Source organism: Scylla paramamosain, chromosome 18 (assembly GCF_035594125.1).
Source record: "Scylla paramamosain isolate STU-SP2022 chromosome 18, ASM3559412v1, whole genome shotgun sequence".
NCBI classification, from domain to species: Eukaryota; Metazoa; Arthropoda; class Malacostraca; order Decapoda; family Portunidae; genus Scylla; species Scylla paramamosain.
Window position 1 is genome coordinate 4,866,378 of NC_087168.1, and position 22,455 is coordinate 4,888,832.

The 22,455-nt window shown below is 40.0% G+C and overlaps 1 protein-coding gene across 6 annotated transcripts in view; it reads right to left on the reverse strand.

Annotated features, from left to right (window-relative positions):
- The window catches only part of LOC135109049 (uncharacterized), a 39,970-nt gene extending 18,723 nt beyond the window's left edge, over positions 1-21,247 (reverse strand). For 2 of the 6 annotated variants that reach the window (XM_064020040.1, XM_064020037.1), the window contains exon 1: positions 400-526. Coding sequence is in view for 4 of the 6 variants with exons in the window: in XM_064020043.1 (XP_063876113.1) it covers positions 400-562; positions 1,891-1,926 (199 nt within the window). In the remaining 2 variants the exon portion in view is untranslated. The other 4 variants (XM_064020043.1, XM_064020042.1, XM_064020044.1 and 1 more) reach the window with 4 other exon arrangements.
- Between the last annotated feature and the right edge of the window lie 1,208 nt (positions 21,248-22,455).

Here is a 22,455-nt window from a genome sequence, read left to right on the forward strand (position 1 = left end):
TCTACCACAGCAACAATGGAATGGTCAGAAAGGAAACTTGAGAGTTATAAGAGTTTTGCTGTATTTCACTTTGAAGAACAGAAGATCTCAATACTGTTTTTTTCTTTCGATATTTTTTTTTTCAATTATCTTCGAGTTGGATTAAATTTAATTTAATTACAGTCAGTTACAGCAAGTAGGAGTCCAGAAGCCTTATTTTTGTACCACAGTATCATCTGGAATAAATAAGGTGTTTTCACATTTTATTTTTTTCCTACTGTGATTCCAACTGGCAGACATCTATCATAATTGTTACACTCACAGGTCTACTGATCTAGGGTTAAGAGCAGCACACTTCACTTTATCTGTTTATGTCCTTAAACACTTGACTTTGGCAAAATCCAAACCCACAAAACTCACCTCCATGAACACTACTGAGGATGTGTTTCCCTGGGAACTTGCCCGAGGTGCTGATAATGCTGTGAGGTCTGAAGCACAATGTTGTCTGGCTCTCATATCCAACATCTGTAGTTAACCTTGGTCTTTTATATGGTACTTGACCATTATTCTCATGGGACATCACCTGAGGTTACAAAGAAATGCATATGATGCATCTACATCAAACTGATCATAATTGAAGAATACAAGTGAAGCAGCAGTGGATGAGAAGTAAAATTATAACATGAATCTTGACATAAAGACACTCATATGAATGTAAAAAAATAAATAAAAAATATAAATAAATAAATAAATAAATAAATAAATAAATAAATAAATAAATAAAAATGATAAATAAATAATAATAATAATAATAATAATAATAATAATAATAATAATAATAATAATAATAATAATAAATATAATAATAATAATAAATAAATAAATAAATAGAAAAACAACTACACTCAAAACTATCCACTTCAGTACTGTGGAAATCTGTTCTCAGCATAAATATTATAGATTTAGCTTTAAGTATTATCTTTGGCTATGAATATAATGTATATTTATTGTTCATCTGATGAATAAATCTGCAGCTTGTATTGCACAACATCCTACAACAAAGGGAACATCAACATACTTGCACTTCATACTCTCTAGGTGACCCCCAATATTATAGATTTTTCCTTTGCATTTATCTACTGAACCATTTTATGATTTTTATCATTATTTTAAAAGGCTCCACACACACCTGCACATATCAACCTTCATCACCTAATGGTGGCTTACCAGGCTGCACAGTCCCTTGCCTCAAAGGCCTACATGGCTACATCTTAGAGACCATTTACCATTTTTCAGTTCAAAGTTTTACTGAAGTCATCCTCTGGAAACAGTCTACATTCAAATCTCAAGCTCCTTCCAACCAATTCCTCTTCACCACTTTCTAATGATGCCCAAATAACCCCAGCATCCTCAACACACCATCAGACTAATACACTTCATTCCCATCCCCTTACTGAGGCCACCTCCTTCCTCCAGTCTGCTGTTCACTCATACACTACATCCTCTTGAGCCAGAAAGGTTTGGCTAGCACACATTACACCCCTCATTGTCATCAAACCAATCACATCAATGCTTTCTCAAGATCCATCCATGAAAGTATCATAAACTTCTTTTAACTTTTATCATCATTCTTCAAATACTGCCTATGTGATTTTTTTTCCCCACACATGCCATCCTTTCTAAGCCCTCCTGCTCTTTGCCAATACTACTATGATTTTCTGCAGCCCTTTAATTACCAGCTTTTCATAGACCCTTCTAGCAATAATTGAGAAATTTGCAAATTAATCTTTATGATTCCCAGAATAATTTCTGCTACTTTTCGTCTTGAACACTGGATGGCATTTGTGCACTCCTGATACACTCCCCTATTCACATGCTACCTCTTGAGGTGAAAATAATAAAGAAACACACCCTTTTGTGTCTCCCAGAAGGTCCTGACAGAGCCATGGCGAAGATTCAACCTGCAAGATGAGTAACAGCATTAGAATGACTACCAATATACAGTTGCATAAATTTGTTAAGATGCAATAACTGAATATTTATAATTGATAGAAGACAAAAAATAAATCAAGAAATAATAGAAATACGTAGGGTAACACAAAAATACATGTGCAAATAATAGCAGAAGAAAAATGGGATGGTGGTTTGATAGCATACAGGAATAACTTAAAATGGCCAGGAAATCTACTGAAGTATCTATACATCTGTCTTCACACCAGACCGACATCTCCCACATAAAGTGGTTTACCTACAGAAAGATGTCTATATACCTATATGCACTTTCTTGTTCACAATCACATCTCCACATATCTCAACCTCTAGGCCTCTGAGGGAGACAGGATCAATCCTTGCCAACTACACTACACAAAGATCAGTTTTACAGCATCCTCAGCAACCTATGCACCAGGCCCCAGTAGGAGGATAATTACTCCCACTGACATCTCAAGCACTGGATCAGGGGGTGCTGTGAACTCATCAATCACCCAGCTGTGACCTCACTGAACATTTCCCTTTGTGTCTCCCAACACAAAGGGGCAGTCACAGCCTGCCCTCTGAAGACAACTCTCTTCCTTCACATAACTCTACATGCACTTGACACACGCACAACCTTCACTCAAAATTCAGAATTAAATATGGCAACTCCTAAACCAGCGTCAGAATCCCCACTTGGGGAGGGAACCGTAAATGTCCCCAGGTAGGACTGCTCTTCTGGTATCGACCCCAAGTGTCATGACACTTTCAACTTTTCATTCGTTAACTTCTGCAACATTTGTGGCCTTAGATCTCATTTTCAATCTGTGGAGCACCACCTCTCCTCTACTAAACCTCATCTTTTCCTCACCAAAACACAGGTGTCTGAGGCAACTGACTGTAGCCCCTTCTCTGTTCCCTCTTACTTTCTCTATCCTTGTTTTCAATCCAAAGCTGGATGTTGTGTCTATGTGCACATTGGCTTATGCTCTTGTGTCTTCTGAATTTTCTACCATCTGGCTATGACTACAGAGTCACTCTCAAACTAAATTTATCTGTGTTGTGTACACTTCTTACCTAACTCATCTGACTATATAAAAATTCTCTGACTACAGTGATGCACATCCATTATGCAAAAGTATATTACACTATTCATCAGTTATGTGATCAAACCAAAAAAAAAAAAACAAATATGTAGTGCCATAAATGCAATTCATAATGCTCACCAGAACCCAAGCTGCAGACCACGTGTCTGCCTCCTCCCTTACACACAGCTAGCTTTTCAGCTTTGCTGTACTCTTGTCAAAGGACAAAAAGGAAAGAAACAAAATTAAATGAAAACACCATTCTGTGGTGATCACTAAAAGAACCACCAGCCTCAGCCTCTGTTTGGTTGGTGAGGGAGATGTGGCAGACACCATGCTGTGAACTTATCATTAAACCCAGCTGTGACCTCACTGAACGTTTCCCTTTGTGTCTCACAACACAAGGGGGCAGTCACAGCCTGCCCTCTAAAGACAACTCTCTTCCTCCTCACAAAACTACAAGCACCTAATAACACACACACCCTTCACCCCAAAATTTTAAAATCATCATGGCGACTCCTACACCAGCCTCGGAGTCCCCATCTGGGGAGGGGACCATAAATGTCCCCAGGTCAGACTGCCTCTCTGTCGACAACCCTAAGTGTCTTGACACCTCCCTCAACTTTTTCTTCATTAACTTCTGCAACATTCGTGGTCTAAGATCTAATTTTCAATCTGTAGAACACCACCTCACCTCTTCTAAACCTCATCTTCTTTTCCTCACTGAAACTCAGGTGTCTGAGGCAACTGACAGTAGCCCCTTTTCTGTTCCCTCCTACTTTCTCTATCCTCATTTTCGATCCAAAGCTGGATGCTGCGTTTATGTGCGCAATGACTTAACCTGCTCTCGTGCCCACGCTCTTGAATCTTCCGAGTTTTCCACCATCTGGCTATGACTACAGAGTCACTCTCATGCTCAATTTATCTGTGCTGTATACCTCTCTCCTAACTCCTCTGACAATAGGAAATTCTTTGACTACTTAACTTCCAAAGTGGAGCACATTCTGACCCTCTTCCCTTTTGCAGAGATCTCCATTCTTGGAGACTTCAATGTTCACCACCAGCTTTGGCTTTCCTCTCCCTTCACTGACCATCCTGGTGAACTAGCCTACAACTTTGCTATCCTCCATGACCTAGAGCAATTGGTGCAACACCCTACTCGTATTCCTGACCGTCTTGGAGATACGCCCAACATTCTTGACCTTTTCCTGACCTCTAATCCTTCTGCTTATGCTGTCACCCTTTCTTCTCCGTTGGGCTCCTCCGATCACAATCTCATATCTTTATCTTGTCCTATCACTCCAATCCCTCCTCAGGATCCCCCTAAGCGAAGGTGCCTCTGGCGTTTTGCCTCTGCTAGTTGGGGGGACCTGAGGAGGTATTTTGCTGATTTTCCTTGGAATGACTACTGCTTCCATGTCAGAGACCCGTCTTTGTGTGCTGAGTGCATAACAGAGGTGATAGTGTCTGGCATGGAGGCGTACATTCCTCATTCTTTTCTCGTCCTAAACCTTCTAAACCTTGGTTTAACACAGCTTGTTCTCGTGCTATACATGATAGAGAGGTGGCCCACAAAAGGTACTTAAGCCTTCCATCACCAGAATCTCATGCACTTTATATTTTTGCCCGGAACCATGCCAAGTCTGTTCTCCAACTAGCCAAAAACTCCTTCATTAACAGAAAATGTCAAAACCTTTCAAGATCTAACTCCCCTCGTGATTTCTGGCATCTAGCCAAAAATATCTCCAATAACTTTGCTTCTTCTTCTTTCCCTCCTCTACTTCAACCAGATGGCACCACTGCTATCACATCTATTTCTAAAGCTGAACTCTTTGCTCAAACCTTTGCTAAAAACACTACCTTGGACGATTCTGGGCTTGTTCCTCCCTCTCCTCCACCCTCTGACTACTTCATGCCACCTATTAAAATTCTTCGCAATGATGTTTTCCATGCCCTCGCTGGCCTAAACCCTCAGAAGGCTTATGGACCTGATGGGGTCCCACCTATTGTTCTCCGAAACTGTGCCTCCATGCTTGCACCTTGCCTTGTCAAACTCTTTCAGCTCTGTCTGTCAACATCTACCTTTCCTTCTTGCTGGAAGTTTGCCTACATTCAACCTGTTCCTAAAAAGGGTGACCGCTCTAATCCCTCAAACTACCGTCCTATTGCTTTAATTTCCTGCTTATCTAGAGTTTTTGAATCTATCCTCAACAGGAAGATTCTTAAACATCTATCATTTCACAACCTTCTATCTGATCGCCAGTATGGGTTCCGTCAAGGCCGCTCTACTGGTGATCTTCTGGCTTTCTTTACTGAGTCTCGGTCATCCTCTTTTAGAGATTTTGGTGAAACTTTTGCTGTTGCCTTAGACATATCAAAAGCCTTTGATAGAGTCTGGCACAAAGCTTTGATTTCCAAACTACCCTCCTACGGTTTCTATCCTTCTCTCTGTAACTTCATCTCAAGTTTCCTTTCTGACCGTTCTATTGCTGCTGTGGTAGACGGTCACTGTTCTTCTCCTAAATCTATTAACAGTGGTGTTCCTCAGGGTTCTGTCCTGTCACCCACTCTCTTCTTATTATTCATTAATGATCTTCTAAATCAAACTTCTTCTCCTATCCACTCCTACGCTGATGATACCACCCTGCACTTTTCCACGTCTTTTCATAGACGTCCAACCCTTCAGGAAGTAAACATATCAGGGAAGCCACAGAATGCCTGACTTCTGATCTTTCTAAAATTTCTGATTGGGGCAGAGCAAACTTGGTATTGTTCAATGCCTCAAAAACTCAATTCCTCCATCTATCAACTTGACACACCCTTCCAGACAACTATCCCCTCTTCTTCAATGACACTCAACTGTCACCCTCTTCTACACTGAATATCCTCGGTCTGTCCTTTACTTATAATCTGAACTGGAAACTTCACATCTCATCTCTAGCTAAAACAGCTTCTATGAAGTTAGGTGTTCTGAGACGTCTCCACCAGTTTTTCTCACCCCCACAGCTGCTAACTCTGTACAAGGGCCTTATCCGTCCATGTATGGAGTATGCTTCACATGTCTGGGGGGTTCCACTCATACTGCTCTTCTAGACAGGGTGGAATCAAGAGCTTTTCGTCTCATCAACTCCTTTCCTCTAACTGACTGTCTTCAGCCTCTCTCTCACCGCCGCAATGTTGCATATCTAGCTGTCTTCTACCGCTATTTTCATGCTAACTGCTCTTCTGATCTTGCTAACTGCATGCCTCCCCTCCTTCCGTGGCCTCGCTGCACAAGACTTTCTTCTTTCTCTCACCCCCATTCTGTCCACCTCTCTAACACAAGAGTTAACCAGTATTCTCAATCATTCATTCCTTTCTCTGGTAAACTCTGGAACTCCCTGCCTGCTTCTGTATTTCCACCTTTTTATGACTTGAATTCCTTCAAGAGGGAGGTTTCAAGACACTTATCCACCAATTTTTGACCACTGCTTTGACCCTTTTATGGGACTGGCATTTCAGTGGGCATTTTTTTTATTAGATTTTTGTTGCCCTTGGCCAGTATCCTTCCTACATAAAAAAAAAAAAAAAAAAAAAAAAATGCTTGCCGCCAACGATAGTGGGGTGGAGAGATGGGTGGCAGACATCCTGTCTCTCAAAGGATACCAGGCTTTGATGCTGTCATGGCAGATGAGGTTCTGGACACGGTGAACAATCAGCAGACAGAACACACAGTAAAATAATGGTGGAGGCAGCAGAGGAGCTGGAGCAGGAAGAGGATGCACCAGGATGCAGCCACAATGGAACCCATACTGATCATCAGATAGAAGGTTGTGAAGTGATAGATGTTTAAAAATTTTCCAGTTGAGGATGGATTTGAAAACTTTGAAAAGGCAGGAAATTAAAGCAATAGGACAATAGTTGGAGGGACTAGAGTGGTCACCCTTTTTAGCATTTAAACAGGTTGAATGTAAACAAACTTCCAGCAGGAAGGAAAGGTAGATATTGATAGAGCTGGAAGAGTTTGACTAGGCAAGGTGCAAGCACAGAGGCACAGTTTCAGAAAACATTAGGAGGGACTTCATCAGGTCCATAAATCTTCTGAGGGTCAAGGCCAGTGAGGGCATGGAAAACATCACTGCAAAGTAGCATGAAGTAGTTGGAGGGTGAAGAGGGAGAAACAAGCCCTGAATCATCCAGGGTAGAGGGTAAAGTTTTTAACAAAGGTTTGAACGAGGAGTTCTGTTTTAGGGATAGATGAGATAGCAGTGGTACCATTAAGTTGAAATAGAGGAGGGAAGGATAAGGAGATAGTTATTGGAAATATTTTTAATTAGTTGCCAATAGTCACAATGGGAGATTTTGACACTTTCTATTATTGAAGGAGTTTTTGGGCTAGCTGAGGAACAGACTTGGCATGATTCCTGGCAAAAAAATAAAGTGCATGAGATTCTGGTGATGGAAAATTCAAATACCTTTTGTGGCCTACCTCTCTATCATGTATAGCAAGAGAACAGTCTGTGTTAAACCAAGGTTTGGAAGGTTTAGGACAAGAGGAAGAGTGAGGAATGTGTATCTCTGTGCCAGACACTATCACCTCAGCACACAGAGAAGTACCTGACACAGAAGGAGTAGTCATTCCATGGAAAATCAGTGTAATCCCTTCTCAGGTTTCCCCAGTTAGCAAGGGGAAAATGCCAGAGGCACTCTTCTTTGGGGATCCTGAGGAGGGATTGGAGCAAGAGGACAAAATACAGATATGAGTTTGTGATTGGAGGAGCCCAGTGGAGAAGATAAGGTGACAGCATAAGCAGAAAGATTAGAGGTGAGGAAAAGATCAAGAATGTTGGCTGTATCTCCAGAATGGTAGGGTGTTGCACCAGTTGCTCTAAGCCGTGGAGAATAGCAAAGTTAAAGGCTAGCTCACCAGGATGGTCAGTGAAGATCTCCATATAGAGTCAGGATGTGCTCCAGTTTGGAAGTTAAGTTTGGTGGTGCTGTACATAACGTGGTAAATTTGTACTACCAGCACACATGGTTATGCAAATCATCACTACGTGCTGCTCAAAAAATAAAGGGATCTTGTGGGGAAATTCGAACTAGTTCCAAGCATCACAACTTCAACTCTTCTTCCACCTAAACTTCCACCACCCTGGAAATCACAGTGTAACTAAAGCTTATGTATGCAATAAATCACATTTACAGTATTAGCAATGGTTGTCATATAGCACAAGTAAAGTTTTTTTTTTTTTTTTATGTAGGAAGGATACTGGCCAAGGGCAACAAAAATCTAATAAAAAAAAAAATGCCCGCTGAAATGCCAGTCCCATAAAAGGGTCAAAGCAGTGGTCAAAAATTGGTGGATAAGTGTCTTGAAACCTCCCTCTTGAAGGAATTCAAGTCATAAGAAGGTGGAAATACAGAAGAAGGCAGGGAGTTCCAGAGTTTACCAGAGAAAGGGATGAATGATTGAGAATACTGGTTAACTCTTGCGTTAGAGAGGTGGACAATAGGGATGAGAGAAAGAAGAAAGTCTTGTGCAGCGAGGCCGCGGAAGGAGGGGAGGCATGCAGTTAGCAAGATCAGAAGAGCAGTTAGCATGAAAATAGCGGTAGAAGACAGCTAGATATGCAACATTGCGGCGGTGAGAGAGAGGCTGAAGACAGTCAGTTAGAGGAGAGGAGTTGATGAAACGAAAAGCTTTTGATTCCACCCTGTCTAGAAGAGCAGTATGAGTGGAACCCCCCAGACATGTGAAGCATACTCCATACATGGACGGATAAGGCCCTTGTACAGAGTTAGCAGCTGGGGGGGTGAGAAAAACTGACGGAGACGTCTCAGAACACCTAATTTCATAGAAGCTGTTTTAGCTAGAGATGAGATGTGAAGTTTCCAGTTCAGATTATAAGTAAAGGACAGACCGAGGATGTTCAGTGTAGAAGAGGGGGACAGTTGAGTGTCATTGAAGAAGAGGGGATAGTTGTCTGGAAGATTGTGTCGAGTTGATAGATGGAGGAATTGAGTTTTTGAGGCATTGAACAATACCAAGTTTGCTCTGCCCCAATCAGAAATTTTAGAAAGATCAGAAGTCAGGCGTTCTGTGGCTTCCCTGCGTGATATGTTTACCTCCTGAAGGGTTGGACGTCTATGAAAAGACGTGGAAAAGTGCAGGGTGGTATCATCAGCATAGGAGTGGATAGGACAAGAAGTTTGGTTTAGAAGATCATTAATGAATAATAAGAAGAGAGTGGGTGACAGGACAGAACCCTGAGGAACACCACTGTTAATAGATTTAGGAGAAGAACAGTGACCGTCTACCACAGCAGCAATAGAACAGTCAGAAAGGAAACTTGAGATGAAGTTACAGAGAGAAGGATAGAAACCGTAGGAGGGTAGTTTGGAAATCAAAGCTTTGTGCCAGACTCTATCAAAGGCTTTTGATATGTCCAAGGCAACAGCAAAAGTTTCACCAAAGTCTCTAAAAGAGGATGAACAAGACTCAGTAAGGAAAGCCAGAAGATCACCAGTAGAGCGGCCTTGACGGAACCCATACTGGCGATCAGATAGAAGGTTGTGAAGTGATAGATGTTTAAGAATCTTCCTGTTGAGGATAGATTAAAAAACTTTAGATAAGCAGGAAATTAAAGCAATAGGACGGTAGTTTGAGGAATTAGAGCGGTCACCCTTTTTAGGAACAGGTTGAATGTAGGCAAACTTCCAGCAAGAAGGAAAGGTAGATGTTGACAGACAGAGCTGAAAGAGTTTGACTAGGCAAGGAGCAAGCACGGAGGCACAGTTTCGGAGAACAATAGGAGGGACCCCATTATGTCCATAAACCTTCCGAGGGTTTAGACCAGCGAGGGCATGGAAAACATCATTACGAAGAATTTTAATAGGTGGCATGAAGTAGTCAGAGGGTGGAGGAGAGGGAGGAACAAGCCCAGAATCGTCCAAGGTAGTGTTTTTAGCAAAGGTTTGAGCAAAGAGTTCAGCTTTAGAAATAGATGTGATAGCAGTGGTGCCATCTGGTTGAAGTAGAGGAGGGAAAGAAGAAGAAGCAAAGTTATTGGAGATATTTTTGGCTAGATGCCAGAAATCACGAGGGGAGTTAGATCTTGAAAGGTTTTGACATTTTCTGTTAATGAAGGAGTTTTTGGCTAGTTGGAGAACAGACTTGGCATGGTTCCGGGCAGAAATATAAAGTGCATGAGATTCTGGTGATGGAAGGCTTAAGTACCTTTTGTGGGCCACCTCTCTATCATGTATAGCACGAGAACAAGCTGTGTTAAACCAAGGTTTAGAAGGTTTAGGACGAGAAAAAGAGTGAGGAATGTACGCCTCCATGCCAGACACTATCACCTCTGTTATGCGCTCAGCACACAAAGACGGGTCTCTGACATGGAAGCAGTAGTCATTCCAAGGAAAATCAGCAAAATACCTCCTCAGGTCCCCCCAACTAGCATAGGCAAAACGCCAGAGGCACCTTCGCTTAGAGGGATCCTGAGGAGGGATTGGAGTGATAGGACAAGATAAAGATATGAGATTGTGATCGGAGGAGCCCAACGGAGAAGAAAGGGTGACAGCATAAGCAGAAGGATTAGAGGTCAGGACTTCCCTTGACTCTTCACTGTTGTACAACTTCAGAGTACCAGGTCACCAAATAACATACTCATGAGCTGGCTTCTCTTTCATCTAGAGAAAAAAAAAAAAAAAAATGCAGCACCAGCTTCTCCCTCATCATCACTCCCAAAACCCCCAAAGTCAAAATTTGACACCACATCATCATCCTCTGGTACAGCTAAGAAGATCCTTTCAATTTCTTTGTCTTCCACTTCCAGTGAGGCAGGTGGAGGGCTTCCTGCTGGGAAGTAGTAGTGGGTAACCATGGGCTGCTGCTTGATGTTCACATATTTCTTGAACAGTTCATTGTAAGGCTCTTGCAGGCTGTTAAAGTGGTCTGAGGCAGTAAAAGATCTGTCATTGTTAGGGTTAAGTTCCACAAGGTTTTGCTTAAACTCTTCTGCTATCAATAGCAAGCGCTTCACACTCTCTTTCTAATATTCATCAATGGTCTTCTAAGCCAAACTACTTGTCTTATCCACTCCACTGCCACCTTTTTCACATCTTTTTGTAGATGTACAATCCTTCAGGAATTAAAGAGCTCACACAGGGAAACCACAGAATGCCTGACTTCTGATCTCTCTAAAATTTTTCAATGGGGTAGAGCAAATTTACCATTGTTATATATATATATATATATATATATATATATATATATATATATATATATATATATATATATATATATATATATATATATATATATATATATATATATATATATATATATATATATATATATATATAACTCATCTCTACCTGAAACAGTTTGTATGTATGAAGTCAGGTGTTCTGAGTCATTTCTGCCAGTTTTTCTCACCCCTCCAGTTGCTAACTCTGTAGAGGCCTTATCCTTCCATGTATGGAGTATGCTTCACATGTATAGGTGGGGGGGATGTTCCATTCATACAACTCTTTTGGACAGGGTGGAATCAAAGGTTTTTTGTCTCATCAACTCCTTTCCTCTAACTGATTGTCTTCAGCCTCTCTCTCACTGACACAATGTTGCATCTCTTTCTACCTTCTACCTTTATTTTCATGCTAAATGCTCTTCTGATCTTATTAACTGCATGCCTTCCCTCCTCCCATGGCCTCACTGCACAAAACTTTCTCCTTTTTCAGCTCTATTCTGTCTACCTCTCCAATGCAAGAGTTTACCAGTATTCTCAATCATCCATCCCTTTCTCTGGTAGGCATTGGAACTCCCTGCCTGCTTCTGTATTTCCTCCTTCTTATGACTTGAACTCTTTGAAGAGGGAAGTTTCAAGACACTTACCCTCTATTATTTGATCAACCTTTTTGACAGTGCATTGGAAACTGGCATCTAAGTGGGCCTTTTTTTTCTTGAAATAATTTTTGTTGCCCTTGGCCAGCGGCCCTTATTGAGCATTAGTAATATCATAACCATTATACCAAATACTATGTAATGATGACCATATGAGAATGACAGTATAAGAAAGACAGTTAACAATCCTGCCGCAGCTGTTGTGCTCATACGCGTGGCGGACTTGATCTCACGCATCATTACTTGCCAGCAAAATACAAATATTTGGACTATAGTTTTGACTTTGGATTATAATTAAACAACTGTGGTATGTGTACATTAATCTTATATTGAATAGGTGTTCGTTATGTATCTGTTATCTCACCCACAGCTTTTGTATCATCATGTCATTTTAGACCCATTCATGATCATGATTTTTTTTTTTTTACCAGTATATTACCAATTTGCTTAGATATTTAATAGGAGGGGAGCACTCCCCTGAAGTTGTGGGGCACTCTGGGGGGAAATCACAGCCCTAAAATGGCAGTTCTGCCACTGATCATAAGCCAAGTTGGCCAATGGAAGCTCACTGTGGCCTTCAAACCATCAAGTGTGTACGCTGCCTTTCAAATGTATGTAAATCAACCTGCACAGTTGGAAGGTAGACCTTGACTTGTGTGGGGAACTGTGATGGGTGGAAAAAAACAGCACAGTTGTGTGTCAATGCCTCCATTGACTAACACTGTAATTGCACTGTCTCAGCTTGAACTGCACAAGTGAAAACACCTACTGTGAACCGGGCCTAGTAAGTGCAAGCTTAGCAGGTGGGAGGGTTGGCAGAACTACACCCCCCTTTAATAGGTGTGATCAGCAACTGTCAATTTTCCCTCCTCTGTATATCTCAGACACTGAAGCCAAGTTGCCAGATATCTAATAATTTTCAAAGCACCCATGCTCAGCTAGAACAAGCACAAGCATTTTGAAAATTCTGACAGCCATTGAAGTCTCAGCAACAGTTTCAGTGGCAAGTACTGTGTGTGTGTGTGTGTGTGTGTGTGTGTGTGTGTGTGTGTGTGTGTGTGTGTGTGTGTGTGTGTGTGTGTGTGTGTGTATATATATATATATATATATATATATATATATATATATATATATATATATATATATATATATATATATATATATATATATATATATATATATATATATATATATATATATATATATATATATATATATATATATATATATATATATATATATATATATATATATATATATATATATATATATATATATATATATATATATACTTATGAGTTTAATCTGTTTTGTGACAGAGCTCATAAGTCAATTTGCTTGTATGTCTGATAAATTTTCCATATCAAAATTAATTGAAATGTCATTAATCCGTTCCAGCCTCCAAAAAAACACCTCAATTTTTTTATGTTTTTTAATACAGTAAACTATTGACATAATGAACCTCTACTGAATTTTGGGTATAATAACCCCTTTAATGCTATCAAACACTTGTTTTATCTTATGAAATGTTGTAAATTACAGCATATTTCAAAATTATTGAATGCTTGCTTTATATTATAAACATCCTAGCTCTTAAAATGCTGGAGAGTTGACTGACACATTCAACCATAGATGGGCTTATTGTGATAAATTATCACGATTTACATTTATTGACTTTATTCAAAATATCAATATTGTTATTGCTAGTATCATTATTTTGGATTTATCAATTTATCAGTTATCAGGTGACAAATTTATCACCAGTTACCAATTATCAGTTATCACCGATAAGATTATCGTTATTGATTTATCAGTTATCATAATAAATTTTTTCATTATTGCTCACAGCTATGAAGTTAACCTCTTATTTGAGGGATGGATTGTGGGTGTGTGACAGTCAGTGAGTGACCTTGACAATGACCAATGACATCTGTGGCGCCCCTTGCGATAGCGAGGTAAGCAATACCCGGGTCAAAATTGAGTTCTCGGATGCATTGGATAGGGCAATTCAAGCTCTTTCATGAGGTAACCAACATATTCTGAAAGTCCAAAACATAAGTTCATATGGTCGAAATGTAATAGAAAACTCAGATTTTTCCACACACAGACCACACGGCAAGATGTTCCGTGCTGCAGTGAGGCAAGCGCCTGAGAGAAGTACCAGGACCAATCAGAGCGTGTGATTATGGTGAGTCACCCCCTCCCAGCCAATGGGAATGCGGATGTGTGCTGTACCAGCCTCAGTCAGTCTTCCCGTGTCAGTAATACTGATCAGAAGGCTCCCTTACTTTTGACAATTTTTCCTTTCTTTAGGCTTTTTTGTACACCAGTATGGTTGACAGTGATTCTAGGAACAGTCTGAGTTTTGCCTCACCCTTGGGATTGAGAGAGAGAGAGACCCACAAATGAGGCTGCCTGGAAGAAAAAAAGAGGCCAAAAAGAAACACAATCTCGGTGAAATGTATACGTCTGCTGTCACAGGGGGAAAAAGTTGCTAAGTGTGAAGTCTGACCCCCTGTAATTGTTCCCGTATGTGTTATGATGCTGTTGGTCAAGATATTGAAACGATATTCACAAAATTCTGGTCTTCAGGCTGTTGGGATACACAGACTGCCTATATACAAAAACAAACAACACTACTGGCAGTGAAGTGTAGGGGTACAGATAACCTTGAAATACAAAAGAGTTGCACCAGGAGTTACCATGTCACTGTGAGTGGCATACCTGTGACGGTGTGTAAATTGGCATTTGCCAACATTCAAAGGCATGCATTGACAGGGCACAGAATAATATGACAACATCAAGTGTGCCTATAGTGGATAGGAGGGATAGGAACGGCAGTCTTCCTGATACCGACCCTAAGTGTCTTGCCACCCCCCTCAACTTTTTCTTCATTAATTTCTGCAACACTTGCAGTCTTAGATCTAATTTTCAATCTGTAGAACATCACCTCTCCTCTAATAGACCTCATCTTCTTTTCCTTACTGAAACACAGGTGTCTGAGGCAACTGATAGTAGCCCCTTTTCTGTTCCCTCCTACTTTCTTCATCCTCATTTTCAATCCAAAGCTGGATGTTGCGTTTATGTGTGTAATGACTTAACCTGCTTTCATGCCCACGCTCTTGAATCTTCTGAGTTTTCCACCATCTGGCTATGACTACAGAGTCACTCTCAAACTAAATTTATTCGTGCTGTATACTCTCACCTAACTCCTCTGACTATAAGAAATTCTTTGATTACTTAACTTCCAAAGTGGAGCACATTCTGACTCTCTTCCCTTATGCAGAGATCCCCATTCTTGGAGACTTCAATGTTTACCAACAGCTTTGGATTTCCTCTCCCTTCACTGACAATGCTGGTGAACTAGCCTTCAACTTTGTTATCCTTCAACTCTCCTATCAAGTCTGTTTTTCAACTAGCCAAAAACTCCTTCATTATTAGAAAGTGTCAAAATTTTTCAAGATCTAACTCCCCTCTTGACTTCTGGCATCTAGCCAAAAACATCATCAATAACTTTGCTTCTTCTTTCCCCTCCTTTATTTCAACCACATGGGACCACTGCTATCACATCTATCTCTATAGCTGAACTCTTCGCTCAGACCTTTGCTAAAACTCTACCTTGGATGATTCAGCGCTTGTTCCTCCCTCTCCTCCGCCCTCTGACTACTTCATGCTACCTATTAAAATTCTTTGCAATGATGTTTTCCATGCCCTCCCTGGCCTAAACCCTCAGAAGGCTTATGGATTTGATGGGGTCCCTCCTATTGTTCTCCGAAACTGCACCTCCATGCTTGCACCATGCCTAGTCAAACTCTTTCAACTCTGTCTGTCAACATCTACCTTTCCTTCTTGCTGGAAGTTTGCCTACATTCAACTTGTTCCTAAAAACGGTGAGTGTTTAAATCCCTCAAACTACTGTTCTATTGCTTTAATTTCCTGCCTATCAAAAGTTTTTGAATCTATCCTAAACAGAAAGATTCTTAAACATCTATCACTTCACAACCTTCTATCTGATCGCCAGTGTGGGTTCTGTCAAGGCTGCTCTACTGGTGACCTTCTGGCTTTCCTTAATGAGTCTTGGTCATCCTCTTTTAGAGATTTTGGTGAAACTTTTGCTGTTGCCTTGGACATATCAAAAGCTTTTGATAGAGTCTGGCACAAAGCTTTGATTTCCAAACTACCCTCCTACAGTTTCTATTCTTCCCTCTGTAACTTCATCTCAAGTTTCCTTTCTGACCGTTCTATTGCTGCTGTGGTAGACGGTCACTGTTCTTCTCCTATATCTTTTAACAGTGGTGTTCCTCAGGGGTCTGTCCTGTCACCCACTCTCTTCTTATTATTCATTAATGATCTTCTAAACCAAACTTCTTGTCCTATCCACTCCTATGCTAATGATACCACCCTGCACTTTTCCACGTCTTTTCATAGACGTCCAACCCTTCAGGAGGTAAACATATCACGCAGGGAAGCCACAGAACGCTTGACTTCTGATCTTTCTAAAATTTCTGATTGGGGCAGAGTAAACTTGGTATTGTTCAATGCCTCAAAAACTCAATTCCTCCATCTATCAACTCGACACAACCCTCCAGACAACTATCCCCTCTTCTTCAATGACACTCAACTGTCCCCCTCTTCTACACTGAACATCCTCGGTCTGTCCTTTACTTATAATCTGAACTGGAAACTTCACATCTCATCTCTAGCTAAAACAGCTTCTATGAAGTTAGGTGTTCTGAGACGTCTCCGTCAGTTTTTCTCACCCCCCCAGCTGGTAACTCTGTACAATGGCCTTATCCGTCCATGTATGGAGTATGCTTCACATGTCTGGGGGGGTTCCACTCATACTGCTCTACTAGACAGGGCGGAATTAAAAGCTTTTCGTCTCATAGACTCCTCTCCTCTAACTGACTGTCTTCAGCCTCTCTCTCACCGCTGCAATGTTGCATATCTAGCTGTCTTTTACCGCTATTTTCATGCTAACTGCTCTTCTGATCTTGCTAACTGCATGCCTCCCCTCCTCCCACAGCCTCGCTGCACAAGACTTTCTTTCTCTCACCCCTATTCTGTCCACCTCTCTAACACAAGAGTTAACCAGTATTCTCAATCATTCATCCCTTTCTCTGGTAAACTCTGGAACTCCCTGCCTGCTTCTGTATTTCCACCTAACTATGACTTGAATTCCTTCAAGAGAGAGGTTTCAAGACACTTATTCATCAATTTTTGACCACTGCTTTGACCATTTTATGTGACTGGCATTTCAGTGGGCATATTTTTTTATTAGATTTTTGTTGCCCTTGGCCAGTGTCCTTCCTACATAAAAAAAAAAATAAATAATAAAAATATAAAAAACTGATGAAATAAAGTATTTGGGCCTCACAATAACCAATCAGAGAGACATGGTCAAAGAACAGATAAATAATATATACATACAATAAAGAAAACATAAAGATTAGCAAATATGACATACTCCATCACAGCAAGAAGCTGTCATAAAATTACCATTGGCAAGACTTACTGGAAAAGTGTCTGTCTCCCATAAGGGGCCAATGTATTAAATTTCACAGAGACAGAAATAGAAATAAACAATAGAAAACAGCATTTACAGACAGATTTTCGGAACACCAGAATACACTCAAACCTGAACAATGAGAGGGGAAGTGAGAGTGTCTAGAATGAAGGCCAGAATTTTTGAAGAAAGATTCATGTACATGAAATTGTGGTGACCCCACACTACAGTATATATGGTGTTGTCACATAACAAGAAAGAAGAAAGAAGTAAGAAGAAAAGATAGAATAAATAAGAAGAAAGAAGACAAAATAAAGCAGAATAAAGAAGAGAAGATAGAATAATTAAAAAGAAAGAGGAAATGGAGAAGACTGATGAATTATTGAGAAAACAAGCAGTCATCCCACCTGGGAAAGTAATTAGCACTTGATATCAAGGGAGCCGACAGAACAATAAGCATGGACACAGACCCAACCAATACACAACAAGAAGACCATAGACCGTTGGGAAGGCAGCCTGGATCAAAAGGGGATTAACAGTAATGATGTAGGGGGCAAGGAAAAAAAAAATGATTGAAAGGGAAAGTAAAAGTAAGTCAGGAGGCGTGAGGCACCAGAAGGAAAGGGTAGCCCATAAAAACGTACCTAGGCCTACTTAAGTTCCACCCCTAAACTGCCCCTATACCCTGACTGATGTTCTATATTAAGTACCATGCCTGTGGGTAGATCATATGTGTAAATGAGAAATGTGAATGGCAGATATGTAAAACGTTAGGAAATAATTTTTTGAGGGAAGTAAGCAGTCCCCGAAAGATTGTATATAAATAGAGTAACAGAGAGAATTAGTCAGTAGCAGACAGAAAGCCTGAGTTCCAGAGGGCCTGACCAGAGAGGGGTTGAGACTGATGGAATAACTTGAAGTAAGTGGAACTTGAAAGTGTAAGGCAGTCTAGAAAAATCAAGTATCTTATTAAAGAAGGACTAGGATATTTATTTGATGTTTTATGTTGGGTATGATAAACTTATATGATGTAGAAAGATTTACTTGATTACAGAATATTTATTTATTTATTTATTTATTTAATTTTTATGTAGGAGGGACACCAGCCAAGGGCAACAAAAATCCAATGAAAAAAAACCCATTGAGATGCCAGTCCTCGAACGGGGTCCAAGGCAGTAATCAAAAATTGAAGGATAAGTGTCTTGAAACCTCCCTCTTGAAAGAATTCAAGTCATAGGAAATGGAAATTGATGTGATGCAGATATCATGTGTGTTTTTCTAAGTGAACATTAATTGCACCAAGTGAATATTAGTTGTGTTTATGAATTTGTTGTTATCTGTGTTCCCGCATGATGAATGTGTTGATAATAAATATGTTGAAAGAAACATAAAGTGGCCCCTTTGAATGAAATGAAGATGAATACAAGTGAGAAATTTTGACTTGTGAGAAATGTAAATAATTATACAAAATCAATACTACAGCCATAAAGAACAAAAACAAAAAGCAAATTAACACAAAACAGACCAAAATTTAACAGGAAAATATTGCTCCATCCTCACAAATAACACAGCAGTAGCATTCACTGGCAGTGTTCCACAAGAGAGCACTGGCTGCCGCTTGCTGTGGTTGGCAGCCAGCTTACACCACCACCTAACCCAACCTAACAAAAGTAACCTACCTAATCTATACAAGTGTACTCTCTCTCTCTCTCTCTCTCTCTCTCTCTCTCTCTCTCTCTCTCTTGAGAGAGAGAGAGAGAGAGAGAGAGAGAGAGAGAGAGAGAGAGAGAGAGAGAGAGAGAGAGAGAGAGAGAGAGAGAGAGAGAGAGAGAGAGAGAGAGGTGACAGCAATTTTTAAATACTTATATGTTTTTTGGGGGAAGCAAGTTAGATTAATTTGGTTAGGTTAGTTTGGCTAGATTAATTTGGTTAGGTTAGATTAGTTAGGTTAGTTTAGTTTGGTTAGGTTAGCTTGGTTAGGTTAGGTTAGAGTAGGGATAAATTTCTATAAGTGCACCTATCTAACATTTTCAGATGAAACTATATTTTCTTGATCTATTTTGATGTGCTTTGAATGAATCTAGTAATCATTTCTGCTGCAAATCATCCTTTTATATATATATATATATATATATATATATATATATATATATATATATATATATATATATATATATATATATATATATATATAAAACACTCCCTTACACATAAACAAGCAGAAATTCATCCATAAAACATTAACTAAACCTAACCTAATTTAACTAAACCAAACCTACATTAACCTAACGTACCTTAAGGTTAAATTTTATAAAAATTAATATCTCAGGAATTAACAACTTACTTGCAGCAGTAAAGATACACACCAGTGTGTTTTGTGACCCAATTATTTCACTGAGAGAGAGAGAGAGAGAGAGAGAGAGAGAGAGAGAGAGAGAGAGAGAGAGAGAGAGAGAGAGAGAGAGAGAGAGAGAGAGAGAGAGAGAGAGAGAGAGAGAGAGAGAGAGAGAGAGAGAGAGAGAGTTCTCAGTGAAATAATTGGGTCACATAACACAGTGGTGTGTATCTTTACTGCTGCAAGTAAGTTGTTAATTCCTGAGATATTAATTTTTATAAAATTTAACCTTAAGGTACGTTAGGTTAATGTAGGTTTGGTTTAGTTAAATTAGGTTAGGTTTAGTTAATATTTTATGGATGAATTTCTGCTTGTTTATGTGTAAGGGAGTGTTTTATATATATATATATATATATATATATATATATATATATATATATATATATATATATATATATATATATATATATATATATATATATATTATATATAAAAGGATGATTTGCAGCAAAATGATTACTAGATTCATTCAAAGCACATCAAAATAGATCAAGAAAATATAGTTTCATCTGAAAATGTTAGATAGGTGCACTTATAGAAATTTATCCCTACTCTAACCTAACCTAACCAAGCTAACCTAACCAAACTAAACTAACCTAACTAATCTAACCTAACCAAATTAATCTAGCCAAACTAACCTAACCAAATTAATCTAACTCGCTTCCCCAAAAAAACATATAAGTATTTAAAAATTGCTGTCACCTTTATAATTAATTTGTGGTGAGTATATATGGGGTTCAAATTATTCAAAATGAACTCCATCTGACGAATAGGGAAAGAAAAGCCATGTTGCTACTGGTGCACGCGTAAAAATATCCACCCCGACCTCCGTGATTCTCTACAAAGCCAAAACAAACAACTTGAATCTCAACAACAAAAGACGTTTCCAAAATTTGGGCACATCATGCAGTATGTTTAGGGCAGCAGTGGAAGACCTGCAACACTGCCCTGGCTATTTGAACCAGCGCGCTGTAGCGCCCATCCTGAACCAACCCTACTCCGAGGGCTGCGGTCAACTAGAGAGGTTATTTATCTTCACATATACACACCGTTATAAGCACTTGATATACCGAATGCGGATCGCCAGAGAGTGAGAGAAAAAAATGCAGCATCAATAAAACCTCACATGAGCTGAGCCGTTGCAAAGGCAAGGGCTCCGATCTACATCACATCTTCCTACCCTTACCTCTATTGCTTCATCCACTCCTCTCTCACATACCACACACGCTTTGTTTACATCATTCCTTCATCTATGTGTGCGACTAGACACTAAACGCTAGAAACTGATACAGTTATGATAAGTTTACAGCAAATGGACAGATCTTCCCAACCTGATGCCGACACGTGATCTTGATCTTGAAATTATAGGTGGCCCGAGATCACTCCTTAGCCATGCCTTTGGATCAGCAACTCCTGTAGAAGACAGAAAAAAAAAAAAATTGAAAAAACGAACAGTATCCTTTAAACTAATTGTTCCTACATCTGGCACACCATTCTTTCCCGAAACTCTTTCACAGCCTCATTTAGCCTTTCATTCGTCTCTTAACGGTCCCAGCAGCACCACCAATTCCCTTCCTGTCTTTTCCACTCTTTCATTTCTATTATGCCTTAACTCAGAATCATTTGCATCATTTTTCTCCTCCTTCATACCTCTCACACTCCAGCACCACAAGCTCCACCGTCTCATCCTCTCCCATGTCACACATCCGGCACATGTTGCTGTGGGACTCGGAGCATCTGTAATTCCTTGCATTCATATCCATACACTGTGCCTTAGCTCGGAAGAGATCACCACCCAGGCTTCCATCATACCACCTTTCATACATCGGGGCCTCTTTCTCTTTGTACCATTCCATCTCATTTTTCCACTCACTTCTCTGTCTAATCTCATTCTTCCATTTTCTCACATCCCATTCAGTTCCAATTCTGCCTCCTTATGTCACGATCCATTCACACACATTTTGGTTTCTCTCAGCCATTCACATTCCCCACACAACTTTTGTAATCCACTCCTGTCTGTCATTCTCATGCACCTCTTCCTCCATTTGCTTCCCCTTTCATCCCACAGATACACCTTTATTGCTATTCTTGCATCATCCATTCTTTCAAGTCTAATTTTGTACCTGTGTTGCTTTTGTAAGTCTTTCCCTAAATGTGCGCCCTCCCATATACCTCTCAAAGCTTCCAATGCTGTGTATGTAGGTGCATTCAGTGCCATCCTTGCTACTCTATTCTATCCCACTTCTCACTTATCAATTTCCCTTTCATTCAATGCAATCACATCCATACCATACATTATATGTGGCACAGCCACACTCCTCCACACTTCTCTCAGCATGTCATACTTACTAGCTCTCATTCTTGCTGCGCTTCCCATTCAACCTACCCGCTGGTTTATCAAGCTTATCTTTTCATTCTTTGCCTTTTCACAGCCATTCGGACTCATCCACATCTCTAAGTACTTGTATTCTTTAGCCTATCTGAACTCATTCTCCCCCAAGTCTCCATACTGCATTACTTTCATCTTCTGATCTATCCACCATCATTACCTTGCTTTTCTCACTGCTAAACCTAACTCCAAAGTCTCTTCCATACCCATCTACAACATCCAGCAAACTTTGGAGCTCATCGGCCA